Here is a 13,705-nt window from a genome sequence, read left to right as displayed (position 1 = left end):
AAACCAGAAGTATAGAATAACCATATTTAGATCAGTACTTGCATTTCCCTGTGATGCAGTACAGTACAGAGCTGATGCAGACCTGCTATGTGAATTAATGCTCATGAGAAATGGATTTATTAATATGATACCGTGCTGGGAGAAGATGACCCACTTGTCAATTGAATTAATGACTAGCAAAAAGTACATTCAGCTCCTCTGCTGAGGAGAGCAGATGTCTGATGCACAGCTGCAGCAGAAGTCTATTAAGATTTATTGGAAATGCTAAAAAAAGTAATGTAGAGGAGAATAGCCAGCCTGACAACATGATGTCTAGGAGTGACGTAGAATGAAGACTTACCAGAGGCATCAACTGTCACTTGGAAGGGCCAGGCACCTTCTCCCCCCTCCTTTTGAAGGCCAAATGCCTTGTCTTTTGGCCCAGTATTAGCCACGAAATGGAGGAGGATGATCCCAGATGGGTTTCCATTAGGGCTGTCAAGTGATTAAAAAGATGAATTGCGTGATTAATTGTGCTGTTGATAATAGAATATCATTTATTTAAATATTTTTGGATGTTTTCTACATCTTCAAATATATTGATTTCAGTTACAACACAGAATACAAAGTATTCTGCTCGCTTTGTATTTATTTTCTTATTACAAATATTTTCACTGTAAAACAAAAGAAATAGTATTTTTCAATTCACCTCATACAGGTACTGTAGTGCAATCTCTTTATCAGGAAAGTTGAACTTACACATGTAGAATTACAAAAAAAAAAACCCTCAAAACAATGTAAAACTTTAGACCCTACAAGTCCACTCAGTCCTACATCTTGTTCAGCCAGTTGCTCAGACAGACAAGTTTGTTCACATTTGCAGGAGATAATGCTGCCCGCTTCTTGTTTACAATGTCACCTGAACGTGAGAATAGGCGTTTGCATGGCACTGTTGTAGCTGGCATTACAACGTATTTACGTGCCAGATATACTAAACTTTCGTATGCCTCTTCATGCTTCAGCCCCCATTCCAGAGGACAAGCTTCCATGCTGATGACGCTCATTTAAAAAAAATGTTAATTAAATTTGTGACTGAACTCCTTAGGGGAGAATTGTATGACTCCTGCTGTTTTACCTGCATTCTGCCATGTATTTCGTGTTATAGCAGTCTCAGATGATGACCCAGCACATGTTCATTTTAAGAACCCTTTCACTGCACATTTGACAAAATGCAAAGAAGGTACCAATGTGAGATTTCTAAAGATAGCTACATTACTCAACCTAAGGTTTAAGAATCTGAAGTGCCTTCAAAATCTGAAAGGGATGAGGTGTGGAGCATGCTTTCAGAAGTCTTAAAAGAGCAAAATTCCGATGTGGAAACTACAGAACCCGAACCACCAAAAAAGAAAATCAACCTTCTACTGGTGGCATCTGATTCAATGATGAAAGTGAACATGCGTCGGTCCACGCTGCTTTGGATCACTATCGAGCAGAACCCGTCATAAACATGGATGCATGTCCTCTGGAATGGTGGTTCAAGCATAAAGGGGCATATGAATCTTTAGCGCATTTGGTACTAAATTAATTCCGTGAATTAACTGCAATTAATCTACAGCACTAGTTTCTTCTTCAAGTGCTTGCTTGTGTCAGTTCCATTCTAGGTGTGTGCACGCCCACATGCACAGTCATCAGAGATTTTTGCTGTAGCAGTATCCGTAGGGCCAGCTATGGTGCCCCCTTGAGTGCCACACTCATGGACTGGTATAGTAGCCTGCCCTCTACTCCGGGTTCCAGTGCAGGGCCCTGTGGACTGCAGCTGTTTAGAGTGCCTCCTGGTACAGTTGCACGACACCTACAACTCCCTGGGCTACTTCCCCATGGCCTCCTCCCAACACCTTCTTTGTCCTCACCATCGGACCTTCCTCCTGATGTCTGATAACGCTTGTACTTCTCAGTCCTCCAGCAGTACGCCTACTCACTCTCCGCTTCTTGCACTCCTCTTGCTCCCAGTTCCTCTCACACACTTCCGCTCCCTGGCTTGACTGGAGTGAGTCCTTTTTATAGCATCAGAGGGGCCTTAATTAGAGTCAAGTGCTTAACTGCCTCACCTGACTCTTAGCAGGTTAATTGGAGTCAGGTGGTCTATTAGCCTGGAGCAGCCCCTGCTCTGGTCACTCAGGGAACAGAAAACTACTTATCCAATGGCCAGTATATCTCCCTTCTGCTACTCTGCTGTTCCCAACTGGTCTGGGTCTATCACAATATCTAAAAGTAGCATTTGGATGCCTCATGGCATTGCTGAAGTACTACCAAGCCTTTCAATGTTAAGCCATCAGTCTGAATCCAGCCTTGCTCAGTAGGGAAGCAGTTCTCATCTAATGGATGTTTGGTGGCTGCAATGTGAGATATGTGGTGGGGCTTGATACCAGCTTCCACATCAAACTTGCCACTATGGTTTGCACTGATTGGCAGACTTGGAGGAAAGGCTAAGAACTGTAAGGACCACGGGGAGAGTATTACTACTGTTACCCTTAGCTGAAGCTACTAGATTGGGGTTGAAGCTAGCTGGAATGGGGGGGATGGATGCATGGGTGTGTTTGTAAAATTTCCTCTACTTCAGCCCTGTAGACAAACAGAGGACTTCGTTCACCAAGGATGTCCAGCTGATACCTTTCACCTACACTAAATTCACACAACTTTTTTTTAATTGAATATTCGCATTATGTACAAATACCTTACAACATAATTTGTATAATATGTTACACTTGGAGTTGCGTAAAATTTGGCCGCAATGTATAAACATCTGACACTTTTCTCTCCTGAAGGATGTATTTTTCTCCCCCTTAACAATCATGGAATGTATAAGGGGTCCAGTTGCAAAGACACATCCCTTGATGTGTCCTCTAATTAGATAGCAGTAGAAAAGATGGGAAAAAGTCATATATAGCTGGACTCTGCATCACGAACCAGTAGAAATGGGGAGGAGATAAAATGTGATGGCTCTTTGAGGAAGTGATTAGTTGTTGTTGACACTTTGTCTAAACGTTTGCAGAGGCAATTTTGAGCTATTTTTTTTGTTTGTCTCCCCCTCTCTTTAATGTTTTTTTTTTTTTTCTCTACATCTTGAACTGTTAGTCTCACTTCCAAGTCACAAAGCCACTCTACAATTCTCTCCAGGTTGCATTGCTGCTGAGTTATTTGGACTTGCCAAATAGCAAGGTCACTTGTTAAACTATCAAATAATCTTAAACTGAGATTTTGTGTTGGAAACTCTTAAAGTAGCAGACTCAAAACATCTCATTTAGTTTTTGTTTATCTTTGTAACTGATTTTTGCTACATTTTAAAAATAGCTTTAAATGTGAACATGTTCATTGAGGGTTTGCTGTGTCCAACCCTACTTGATGCTGCAGTGCTGCTTCTGACGCTATAAGATCAAATTCACTTCCTCGTTAGGAGGACTGCAATGAGGCAAGCGCTGGAATATGACTTTTCTGCAGGCTTAAATTTTTCAATGTGGAAAATAAAGACCTGATGCTCTGAATAAGAACTGAGGGTGCTCAGTTCTTTCTACTTACCATCAAATATGTTTACATCATTTAAAAAAAATTGGCCTCTGAAGTTAGTCAATTCACAAGTGTAGTTATTTTGTGTTGCTTGTTTTCTATTAAGATAGCCATTAGTTTTGGTTTCAAGAGGGGAAACTGCTCTTACATTGACAAAGCATGTATGTATCTTTTCCTTTCTCCCAGGGTCTACACAGACCTTCCCCAAATCCTCAACAACTTGAAACACCCACGTTTTGAGTTCACCGAAGATGAGGGAGAAGCAGACATCCTCTACAACTTTTCCCACTTCAAAGATTACAGGTGACAGCTATTTCCTTGCAAGTACAAATTATCTGGCTGCCATATAAAAAGCTCTGTTCCCTGGAGTGGTCTTTTTAAGTGACCTCCATCTCTTGTAGGAAACTAAGTGAAGAGAGGCCCCATGTGATGTTGAATCAGTTTCCATGTGAGAATCTCCTGACTGTCAAGGATTGCCTAGCATCCATATCTAGACGAGTTGGAGGAATGGAGGGGCCAAAATGGCTGCCTCGTACTTTTAACCTTCACACGGAATTACCCCAGTTCATCAGCTATTTTCAGCAACGTGAGAGGAGGTAGGCCATATTATTGCTGCCGCTTGTCTTGCAATTTCCTAACCAACTTTCTCCCCAGTACCAGCAAGTGCATGTTTTGGGTTAATTGGATTAAACAGCTACTTTGCTACCATTAATTTGTGCTAGCGCATTTCACTTATGTTCTAGTGGATTTTATCTGAAAAGTGTGGGCTTTACTTATTCTTTTTAACTCCAAAATATATAATGTGACATACCTTGAAATATACAAGGTGGAATCATGACTCCATTGAAGTCAGTGGCAAAATTCCATTTAACAAATGTACTAAGATTCCCAACTTTTGTGTGGGCAGATAGCTTTCTCTGTGTGCCAATGGCAATTAAAAGCAGTTTAAACTAGGGAAGTGATTGTGCCCAATTTTCTTGGTTAAAACACATTTCCACGTGGAAGTGGAAGTCAAATTTAGGATTAACTTTGGACTCCCTTGGTGAGGCTAAAAGAAAACTGACTCTGATTCTCATTAGGCGTTCTGTGGTACCTTACTCATAAGCACTTCCTGTCACAGCAGTCTCCTCCAGAAGAGACCTGACAGTAACAAGGAATTTGTCGGCTAGGATACGTTTACAGTACAGACACCCCATGCCCAATTAGCATCGATAAAAATACCAGTGTCGATGGTGAGGCATGGCTTAGGCAAATAGAATAGATTAGAATGCCCTAGGCACCCGAACCCCCAGGTTTTATACCATACACAGGCTATCTACACACCCAGTCACCGTTTCTCCAATCTGCACTGCTATTTTTAGCAGGGTAGTGTCCTGCTGGCAGAGCCTTTCCCCACCACAGCGAAAGGGTCCAGCAGCAGGGAAAGGCTCCGGCTGCTAGAACCTTTCACTGTGTCATGTAGCTACACACTGCAGTGCCAAATGTGGACACCTGCCTTTCCCTGCAGTGTGTAGCTTCACATGTCCCTGTACTCTGCATGCTGCCATAAGCGTAGACATAGCCTTAGTGAGGGACTTGGGGGAGTTAATGTCTTACTCTTCGACCAAAATAATCCCTATTTTGTCTCACAGTTAGCTCCCTGATTGTTCTGGGGGTTGTGATTGATAGATGGTACTGTAACCATCTGGCTGCTTCCCTCTCTTCTCAAGATAGTTTCTTTACCTCCTGAATGGGCTTAGCCATGAGGGGAAATTTAAATGTATGTTCTTAGCCTGTAGTATTCTGACTTTTGGGTAACACCAAATATGTGCAGGAGGTGATCACGAAGCCAGAGTGCGTGTGTGTTGGGGAGGGAGGGAGTTTCAAAATAAACTCTCAGTTAAAATACAGATCCTTCACTAAAAATCCTTCAATTGAAATTCACTAGTACTAAAACTTAACCACAGGCAGCTTTCAGATTACCCAGAGACCCACCTCTGCATGCCTTCACAAATTCATTGGGGAAGGCGGGACCTCCAGGGTCACCTTGCCATTGCTCAGTAGCATGAACAGAATAAAGACATGCATATCGCTCCTACTTTTTCAAAGCTTTTCGAAGAGTCCAGCCTCTTCAGATCTCTAGGTAGTGGAAAGAGAGTGAGAAGGTATGCTCTCCTGAGCTTGACAGATGCATTTGGGCAAGGGATTCATGTTACTATATTCAGTGGTCAGTCCCCAAGAGAATAGCTGTATGTTATGTAGTTTGGCTGGCTCAGAGGTGTCCGTGGGGAACCTAATTTACAAGTTTTAAAGCACCCACCTAGAATGTTCTCAAACTCCATGATTGCCTGGTCAGAATGGTCTCTTGACCTACAAACAAGCACTTCTGATGTAGTCATGGTATGTATGAAGGAAAAAGGGATTTACCAGTGGAAGTATGGTAGGCCCTTGCTGAAAAAGAAAGCAAGAGCCCCCAAAATCCTAGCTCAGATCAGCTGTGATCCAGGTGTCCTTGGTTCTTGCACTCTTGCCCGCTGCATCAAAAAGAACACTCGGATTGGTAATGCATCGGGCAATACCAGTATGTGGCTCAGAGTGGAGGTTTGCCAGTAAAATATCTAAAGATAAATGAGGTGTGCACTGACATGCTGTGGCCTTGATTGGGTTGTATTTTTTTTTTTTTTTATCATAGGGGAGAAGACAATCACTGGATATGCAAACCGTGGAACTTGGCCAGAAGCCTAGACACCCACATCACCAACAATCTTAACAACATCATCAGGCACAGGGAAAGCAGCCCGAAGGTTAGAGTAAAGTGGGCTTTCCACTTGGTTTGAAGCAAGTGGTTTATTTTTTTGTTTAAATATTTATCTTTACAAGGAGAATAAAAAAAGGGGTGGGGGGCGATTAATTTCGTTCAAGAGGTTGTAATAGCTGGTATATGTTTGTGAGCATTTGCACATTAAAAGGGTGAACTCCTGATGAATTCATATTGGAATCTTTTAGCATTGTGTAGTGCAGTGTTAGACTATTTTTCTATTTGCTTGTAATAGACCATGTCTGTTTCTTTAGGACAGAAATAAAATTTTCCCTGACAGTAATGAATGATTAAATGTGTGGCTGCTTTTATGCTACTCAGTAAGAAATCTAAGATGATGATGAATTCTCACTTTCATGTAGCTTCTGTTGGCTGTAAATATAAGGAAGTTATTGCTGCTTCCCTCAAGTTGATCATTTCTCTTAGTATGACTCTTCATACGCACAAAATGCTTCTTCCACCAATAATGGATGCATCACATGGCTTTTTATAGGAAGCCAACAGTGTGTGGTCTTACATCAGACTGTCACATAAGCTTTATGTCCCGGGACTTAATAGAATATCTCTTTTGGACTGTATGCCTTTTTTTGGAATTCCAACCTCAAAGAAGAAATGCATGAAGAATTACAGCATCACTTTAGTTCAGAAGAAAGCTGATAATATATTAAGTGAGACTGTTTTGTTTGTTTTTAATAGAATACATCTTTAAAAATCTGTTTTGTTTTTCTGTTAACTAGCCATTATTTTAAAAGCAGTTTTAGAGCTGTGTTTCTATACCAGTAAACCAAAACTAAGCAGCGTGTACTTAGGGAGCCAAAGTATTTTGTTTTGTATCTTATCAAGCATCTTTTTTAAAAAAGGGAAAATGTGTTTCTAACAACATAATCAAGGTCCTAGGTATTATGAATCTGGTCTACTGTGCTGCAGGACATTCTTAACTTTTATGGCATCCCTGGGTAGGCTGCAGGTAGCATTGCTGGCATCCCTGGATGGCTGCCCTTGTTCCTCACCCTATACCCTGAAGGCTCACTATCTCCCCTCCCTCCATACTTACTTTGTCCATTGGTAGCTGTGTCACACACCGCCTCTCCCCCTAGATAAATGAACACCAGCTCATGGGGCTGAGGGAACTGAGGAGTTGGAGTAAAGGGTAACTTCAGAGTAAAAGCAATTATGCTGCCATTTGCATGGCCATATAATTGCATTGCAAATGAGGGCCTGAATTTTTTTGGTGGTGAAAAGTATCCTTGGACAATGGGAAGATGTCGGTCATCTGAGGAGGAACAAATGTTGGGTTGGATTGGCTCTTATGAAGAGGTTTATAATGTAAGCAGAGAATTTAAATAAAAGATTTCAGTGGAATGAGGAGGGTAGTACTTTAGTTCTGTATACTGACCTGATAAGAGAGAGTGCACTCAGGCTATTTGGTTACAAACAAAGGCTACATTGCTTATATTGAGAAACTTTTTAAAAACGGAAACTTGGCTTAATGTATGTTTGGTAGAATATTTTGGGACTGTCCAAACCCACTGATAATTGTTTGTCATCACCTATTGTGCATCTTCATTCCTTAGGGTTTAATTGTGTTCAATCTCTGTTTTTGTTTTAGGTAGTGTCTAAGTATATTGAGAATCCAGTATTGTTTCATCGGGAAGATGTGGGGATGGTTAAATTTGACATTCGTTACGTTGTGCTTCTGCGATCCGTAAAGCCACTCAAGCTGTATGCTTATGATGTTTTTTGGCTGCGGTTCTCAAATCGGTAATAACCTTTTTTTCTAGGAGTGAAGGAGTTAGCGGTGTTAAATTGTGATGCCTTGCTTTTCCAAGGTTGTATGTAATTAACACTGTCTTTTTCCTTTATTTGTTAGCGCATTTTCACTTGATGACTTGGACGACTATGAGAAGCATTTTACTGTCATGAACTATGCTTCTGGTGTAACCTTAAAACAGGTAAGCAAGTGATACATGAAAAGCAAATTACTTCAGTCAATCAAGATGCTGATCCTTTATCTGCGACTGTCACCAAATGCCCTGATGCATATTCACCCAAACAAACTTGATAGGCTATACCTGTTCTGGTGCAGCTATTTTCCCAGATTGGGGATCCAGAGGAAATAGTCATAGATTATGGCACAAATTTTACATCTCTAATCAAATCCATATAAAAAGTATTAAAAGGACATCTTACCACTCCCAAACTGATGGTTTAGTGTAGTGTTTCACCACATAGTAAAAAGGACTGTCTGGTAGAAATGGGAAAAGCTTGGAACAAATAGTTCTCATTTCTGCACTTTCTAGGCAGTGAAATTCCCCAGGACCTTATTTGGAATTTGTACCATGTGTGTTTATACGTTCTGCAGCTCATTACTCCTTCCTTTAATTAATAAATAAAAAAAATTAAAAAATCCTAGCTCCTGGTGGGAATAATCTAGCAAACCAATCTCTAATACCATTGCATTATTTTAGGTTCACTATGATGAATTTATTCCTCTGTTTGAGAAGCAGTATCCTGAATATTCCTGGAAAACTGTGCAAGTAAGTCACCAATCCCTCTTATCCAAATAAGATGTTCACTACATTTTTCTTTTAGGCAGAGGTGTTTTTCACAGGTTCAGGTGTTTTTACCCAGGTTAGTGAGTAGTGAGCAAATGTCTCTTCAGTGCAGCAAAGGCCAGTAGTCCCAGAATTTTAAAGTCTGGAAATACAAAATGCTCAGTTATCTATGTTACTATTCTATTAGGGTTTTAAATTTTCTCCATGAAAAGTTGTCATGGTATACTGTGCTTGGGAACAAAATTGGTACTGATTGACAGACAGTGGAAGCAGAACGCTGTATGTTTCCAGAATGTTGCAGAGCTTGTTGGAGGACTCACCCCTAGTTGCAGAATGTTGCATAGAATCTAAGCTTTCATTTAAAACACTAATTTGTCACAATCTCAAAGGCTGGTAAAACCTGGATTGTAAACAGTCAGTGGCTCCAATGATATATTCACGTGAATCTGCATGAAGCCTGAAACAGTACTACTTAACATGTGGACTGGTCCTTCCATTTCAGTAGGTTAACACTGGTATTGGAAGATGACAATTTAAATAGTAACGCGGTTAACTTTTTTTTTGGCTACTGAACTTTTAAGCAAAGTTATTCAGAAACTTTGCTGACCTCAGCCCCAAGATAGGGAAATAATATCAAAATAACTAAGCATCTACTGTACCGATTGAGGTTTTAGTATTTATTTTCATATTTAGTCTCTTAACTACATAAAGCTGCTGCTTAATTTGTAGCTGCAGCACTCTAACAAAACCGCTCCGAGGACCTTGTTACAGAATTTAGGTCCTTTTTGCTGTGTAGTACACAGCAGGCTGTTCAGAAGGGTGTGAACGCACACACTAGCCATTCTGGCATAGCAGATGGAAATGAGTACTTTCCAAGTACACCTTTCTGGTTACTGCTCTTGAGGTCGTTACACTAGAGGGTTGGCTAGCACGGAGCCTACATTTGGATGCCTTTGGGGTTTTTTACTACAAGAAAACAAAGGGTAAATGACTAGTTTTAAAAGTCTGTTTCTGTTCTTATAACTCAGACCCTTAGCCAAACTTACTGAACTAAAATTTTTCCTTTTGGGTTGAACTTTCAGTTGCTGTCCAAGCTAATTCTTAATCTTCACAAGTTTAGAATTCCATGTTATCCGAGCTTAATATAAAGGGCAGAGACCCCTTAATGTCCTGTCACCACAAAAGTGCTCTAACATTGCCAATTCCCTAGTGCTGAGATATGTTTTAACTATAGAGCTGTGCGGAAGCTCCAAACGTGATAACTCTACAAATGAAAATGAGTAGAGGGTGGATTGTGACAATCACCTAGGGTTATTTTGTGGCGTTGGGTGCCCCTCCAAAGAACAAGTTGAATGCAAAGGTAACTAGTCAATAGTTTGTTTTCCTATTTATCAAGAGCCAGATTACAGAGGTGGTTAACTAAGCACTTGATCCTGCAGATGTTTACTCATGTTTTTCAGTTGATTTCACTAGAACTACTCACATAAGTAAAGCTATTCAGGGTATGAGAGTGGTTGTAGGATAAGCTTTAAAATTACACAAAGGGAAATCTTTTTTAAACAGTGGCAGACAAAGTATCCCTCAAGGAGTATTCTGGGCAAAGTACCAAGAATTAGACTTTTTTTACGTTTACAGGAGGTGTATTTTACTCTAATGCGACTTGGATATTAAAAACTCCCATGTACCATAACTCCTTTATTTGGTCTCCCTATTATATCCAGAAATGTCATCTTTGTGTGTTCAGACTGGAAATTGTTCAGTTATTTTTTTTTTAAACTTTGGAATCTTCTTTGTATGTTTGTAAAATGGTGAGAGAAAAGTGAATTGATTCAACTGGATGCCAAAACTTCTGAGCTGTAACTGTTGGTATTCACAGAACAACTTTCCTTTCCTTTTTAATTTGCACTCCACGCACTGCGGTAGATTCAGAAGTGTAGTGCTGTACAAAATGACCTAGACATGGATTCAATTCCAGCATTATAATACTTTTTCTTTTTAGGGTTTTCTGTAGTATATAGTAATGAGGTAAATTCTGGGTGCTCAGCACTTACAAAAATCAGACCAGTTATTAGGTACATAAATATAGCTCTAGAATCTTAATTTCAGGTCCCTATTTTTGAAAATCTTAGACGTGGGGGAACAAATATTAAATTATTCCTGAAGAAATTTTTTTTTTTTTTTTTTTTTTACTGAAATGCTGAAGGTTCTTGTCTGCAGGCTTGTCATTTGTGATGGCATTTACACGGTTTGATCTGACTCCTAAATGAAACTTTTCAACTACAAAAATACCTTTTTTAGGGTTCTCGCAACTATTTGCATTTTATTCAGAAACTGACTTCTCTTTGGCAATAGGCAGAGATTTTTAAGGCATTTGCTGAATTATTCCAAGCTGCTTCAGCTAAACCTGCACCGTTTGGCATCTGTGATTATCCATCATCGCGAGCAGTATATGCCATTGACCTGATGCTTAAGTGGGATACTACCAGAGATGGTAAGATGCTTCTGTTCCTTGAGAGACTAAATTTATTCTCTTGGTTTTCTGCTCAAAATTTTTGCTGTTTTTAATAAAAAAAAAAAAAAAAAGTAGGCCGGGTTCCATGATGTTTATATTTAAACAGACTGATTTGATGTCTTTTGGGTTGCAGATATGTGAGGGTCGTTTCTGCTATTCTGATGTAAACATTTGAAGATGGGTGGGCATAATGCTTTGCAGCTATCTGTTAGTTCTAACAATGAGCACCCTTTCCTATTATGGTGGTGGTACACCTATACAAGGAGAGCAGTCTTTACTAAAAGTAATTCTAATAAATCCCATGATTTAATTCAACTATAATCAATACAGATAGGAAAGAGAATCTACATTTTTGTCTTTATTTGTACAAAATGCGTTTTTCTTACTCTTCAAACATTATTGCAATTCAAAAGGGAAACTCAACCTCCTGACCTTATTTTAGGGGTGAGAGGAAGTAGATGGCTAAGTGGGGAGGTTCTGTGGCCTGTGTTGTACAGGAGGTCAGACTAGAATCTTGATCACCATGTCCCCTATAAGTGGGAAAGGAGAGACTTTGTGCTGCCGCTGAGAAACCCTTCTCTGTTCCTGTACCAGGTGAACTAGAGAGAACAGTAGAGCAATACAAAGAGCAAAGGAGGCTTGGTGCCTAAAAATAAAAGGGGGAAACAGTCTTTTATGGAAGGTGCATCTCAAAGTTGTGGTTAAATAAGAAAGATGCACTAATTCTGATCTAGTTAAACCGGTGCACCTTTCTCATATGGGCAAGGCCTCAGATTATGGCATTTGCCCCAGAAATGGGTTTGGTGTCTCACTTCCTCATACTATAGGCCTCAAAAAAGCCTACCTGGGTATATAGTAAGAGTTGACCATCTTCAGCCTCTTTCTACGGTCTCTGCTACAGCAAAGGGAGGCGACTCCCAGCATCTCATGTATACCTTGTAGTAAAATGTAATGTTTTGTTTCTCTTCAGGGAAAAGAACTATGCAACCTCAGGTCCTGGAGGTGAACTTCAACCCTGACTGTGATAGAGCCTGCAAATACCACCCTACCTTTTTTAATGATGTCTTCAGCACCCTATTTCTGGATGAAACAAATAATTGTCATGTGACATACGTTGTTTAGGCCTAGAAGACGCGACTTGGTTATTTGTTTCCTTTAGAGATATGCTTAACAGCAATATTTGCATAAGCAGCTCATAGAACTGAAATATAATTATTTTCCTATAATGGTAATGAAGAAAAACTTTTATCAGCTGAATGGGTATATACTGTACTTGTAATCAGTTGTCTGCGTTTTCTTGTCTTGTTTAGTTCTAATCATCAACTTATGTTGACTTAAATGTCTTATTGAAGCCCAGAAAAGTATAATAGTAACTAGAGCAATCAGCTGTTGTTTCTTAGGTAGCCTAGTATACCTTATTTGCATAGCAGGAAGTGTTGTACAAATTTTCTGTGTCTGCATTAGAGTAATAATTTCCTGTATCAAAATGTTTGAGGTCATGCATCATCTCTTCCTCTCTGTATAATACCATTGTCTTCAAGCACTAATATGCTTTATTCCACAAATTGATGTAAAGCAACTTACTTTAGGGTTGCATCTGATAACTCCAATGAGCGAACATTTATTAAGCTTGTTTGTAATAAAGTATTACAGCAACATTAGAGTTAGTTTTTTCAATTAAAGGTCACTATACTTTCTCAAAAACTAGTCATAGCTGCTGTCATCTTTTTAAAGTTGAATGAGGTCTATGAATATATCCCAATCTAGTAGTTTTGAGCTGTTTAGCATGCATGGTAATGCTGAAATTAGATGGAAACTGTAGCTCCTCTGTCACATATCAAACCATTCATTCCTTTCGCAATGCAGTTAAGGTTGAATATCATCCGGCAAAATTCTCATTGAGGTCAATGGGAGCCTTGCCTATCTAAGGATTTGATCTCCGATAGCAAAATGAATCATTAATGAAGAACCGCAGTTCAATGAGATAATGGGGAGGTCAGAGGGGTGGTGTAGGGGCCATTACAATTGCCAGAGGTCTGAAAAGACATGGAACAGTATTTTATTTTGAGTCAACAATGCAAGAACAAAGGATCCTTTTAATCTTTGGCAATGTCTGTATCAAGAGCTATGGCTCAGAATTTTACCCCTTCCTAAGTAGTACTGGCCAAATTAAACTACTTGTGTGTACTGAGGAACAGTTAGTTCACATTAGTATTCTGCTTTAGCCAACACAAGTTACACTATTGTCAAACAAGCTATTGGGCTCACTATGGGGGTAATTGAGTGAAATTTAATGGC

General features: G+C 39.7%; 1 protein-coding gene across 1 annotated transcript in view; it reads left to right on the top strand.

The window, feature by feature from the left end:
* The window catches only part of TTLL12 (tubulin tyrosine ligase like 12), a 55,303-nt gene extending 42,235 nt beyond the window's left edge, over window positions 1-13,068 (top strand). The window contains exons 7-14 of the mRNA XM_054037685.1: window positions 3,730-3,846; window positions 3,945-4,139; window positions 6,215-6,326; window positions 7,950-8,101; window positions 8,211-8,292; window positions 8,809-8,877; window positions 11,248-11,386; window positions 12,378-13,068. Coding sequence (XP_053893660.1) covers window positions 3,730-3,846; window positions 3,945-4,139; window positions 6,215-6,326; window positions 7,950-8,101; window positions 8,211-8,292; window positions 8,809-8,877; window positions 11,248-11,386; window positions 12,378-12,529 — 1,018 coding nt within the window. The 3' untranslated portion in view covers window positions 12,530-13,068. The remainder of the gene's footprint in view (window positions 1-3,729; window positions 3,847-3,944; window positions 4,140-6,214; window positions 6,327-7,949; window positions 8,102-8,210; window positions 8,293-8,808; window positions 8,878-11,247; window positions 11,387-12,377) is intronic.
* The last annotated feature ends 637 nt before the right edge of the window (window positions 13,069-13,705 follow it).

The sequence above is a fragment of the Malaclemys terrapin genome, chromosome 1 (genome assembly GCF_027887155.1).
Source record: "Malaclemys terrapin pileata isolate rMalTer1 chromosome 1, rMalTer1.hap1, whole genome shotgun sequence".
NCBI lineage: Eukaryota > Metazoa > Chordata > Testudines > Emydidae > Malaclemys > Malaclemys terrapin.
The sequence above is the reverse complement of the archived record's forward strand: the minus strand, read 5'-3'. Positions and strand labels throughout refer to the sequence as shown.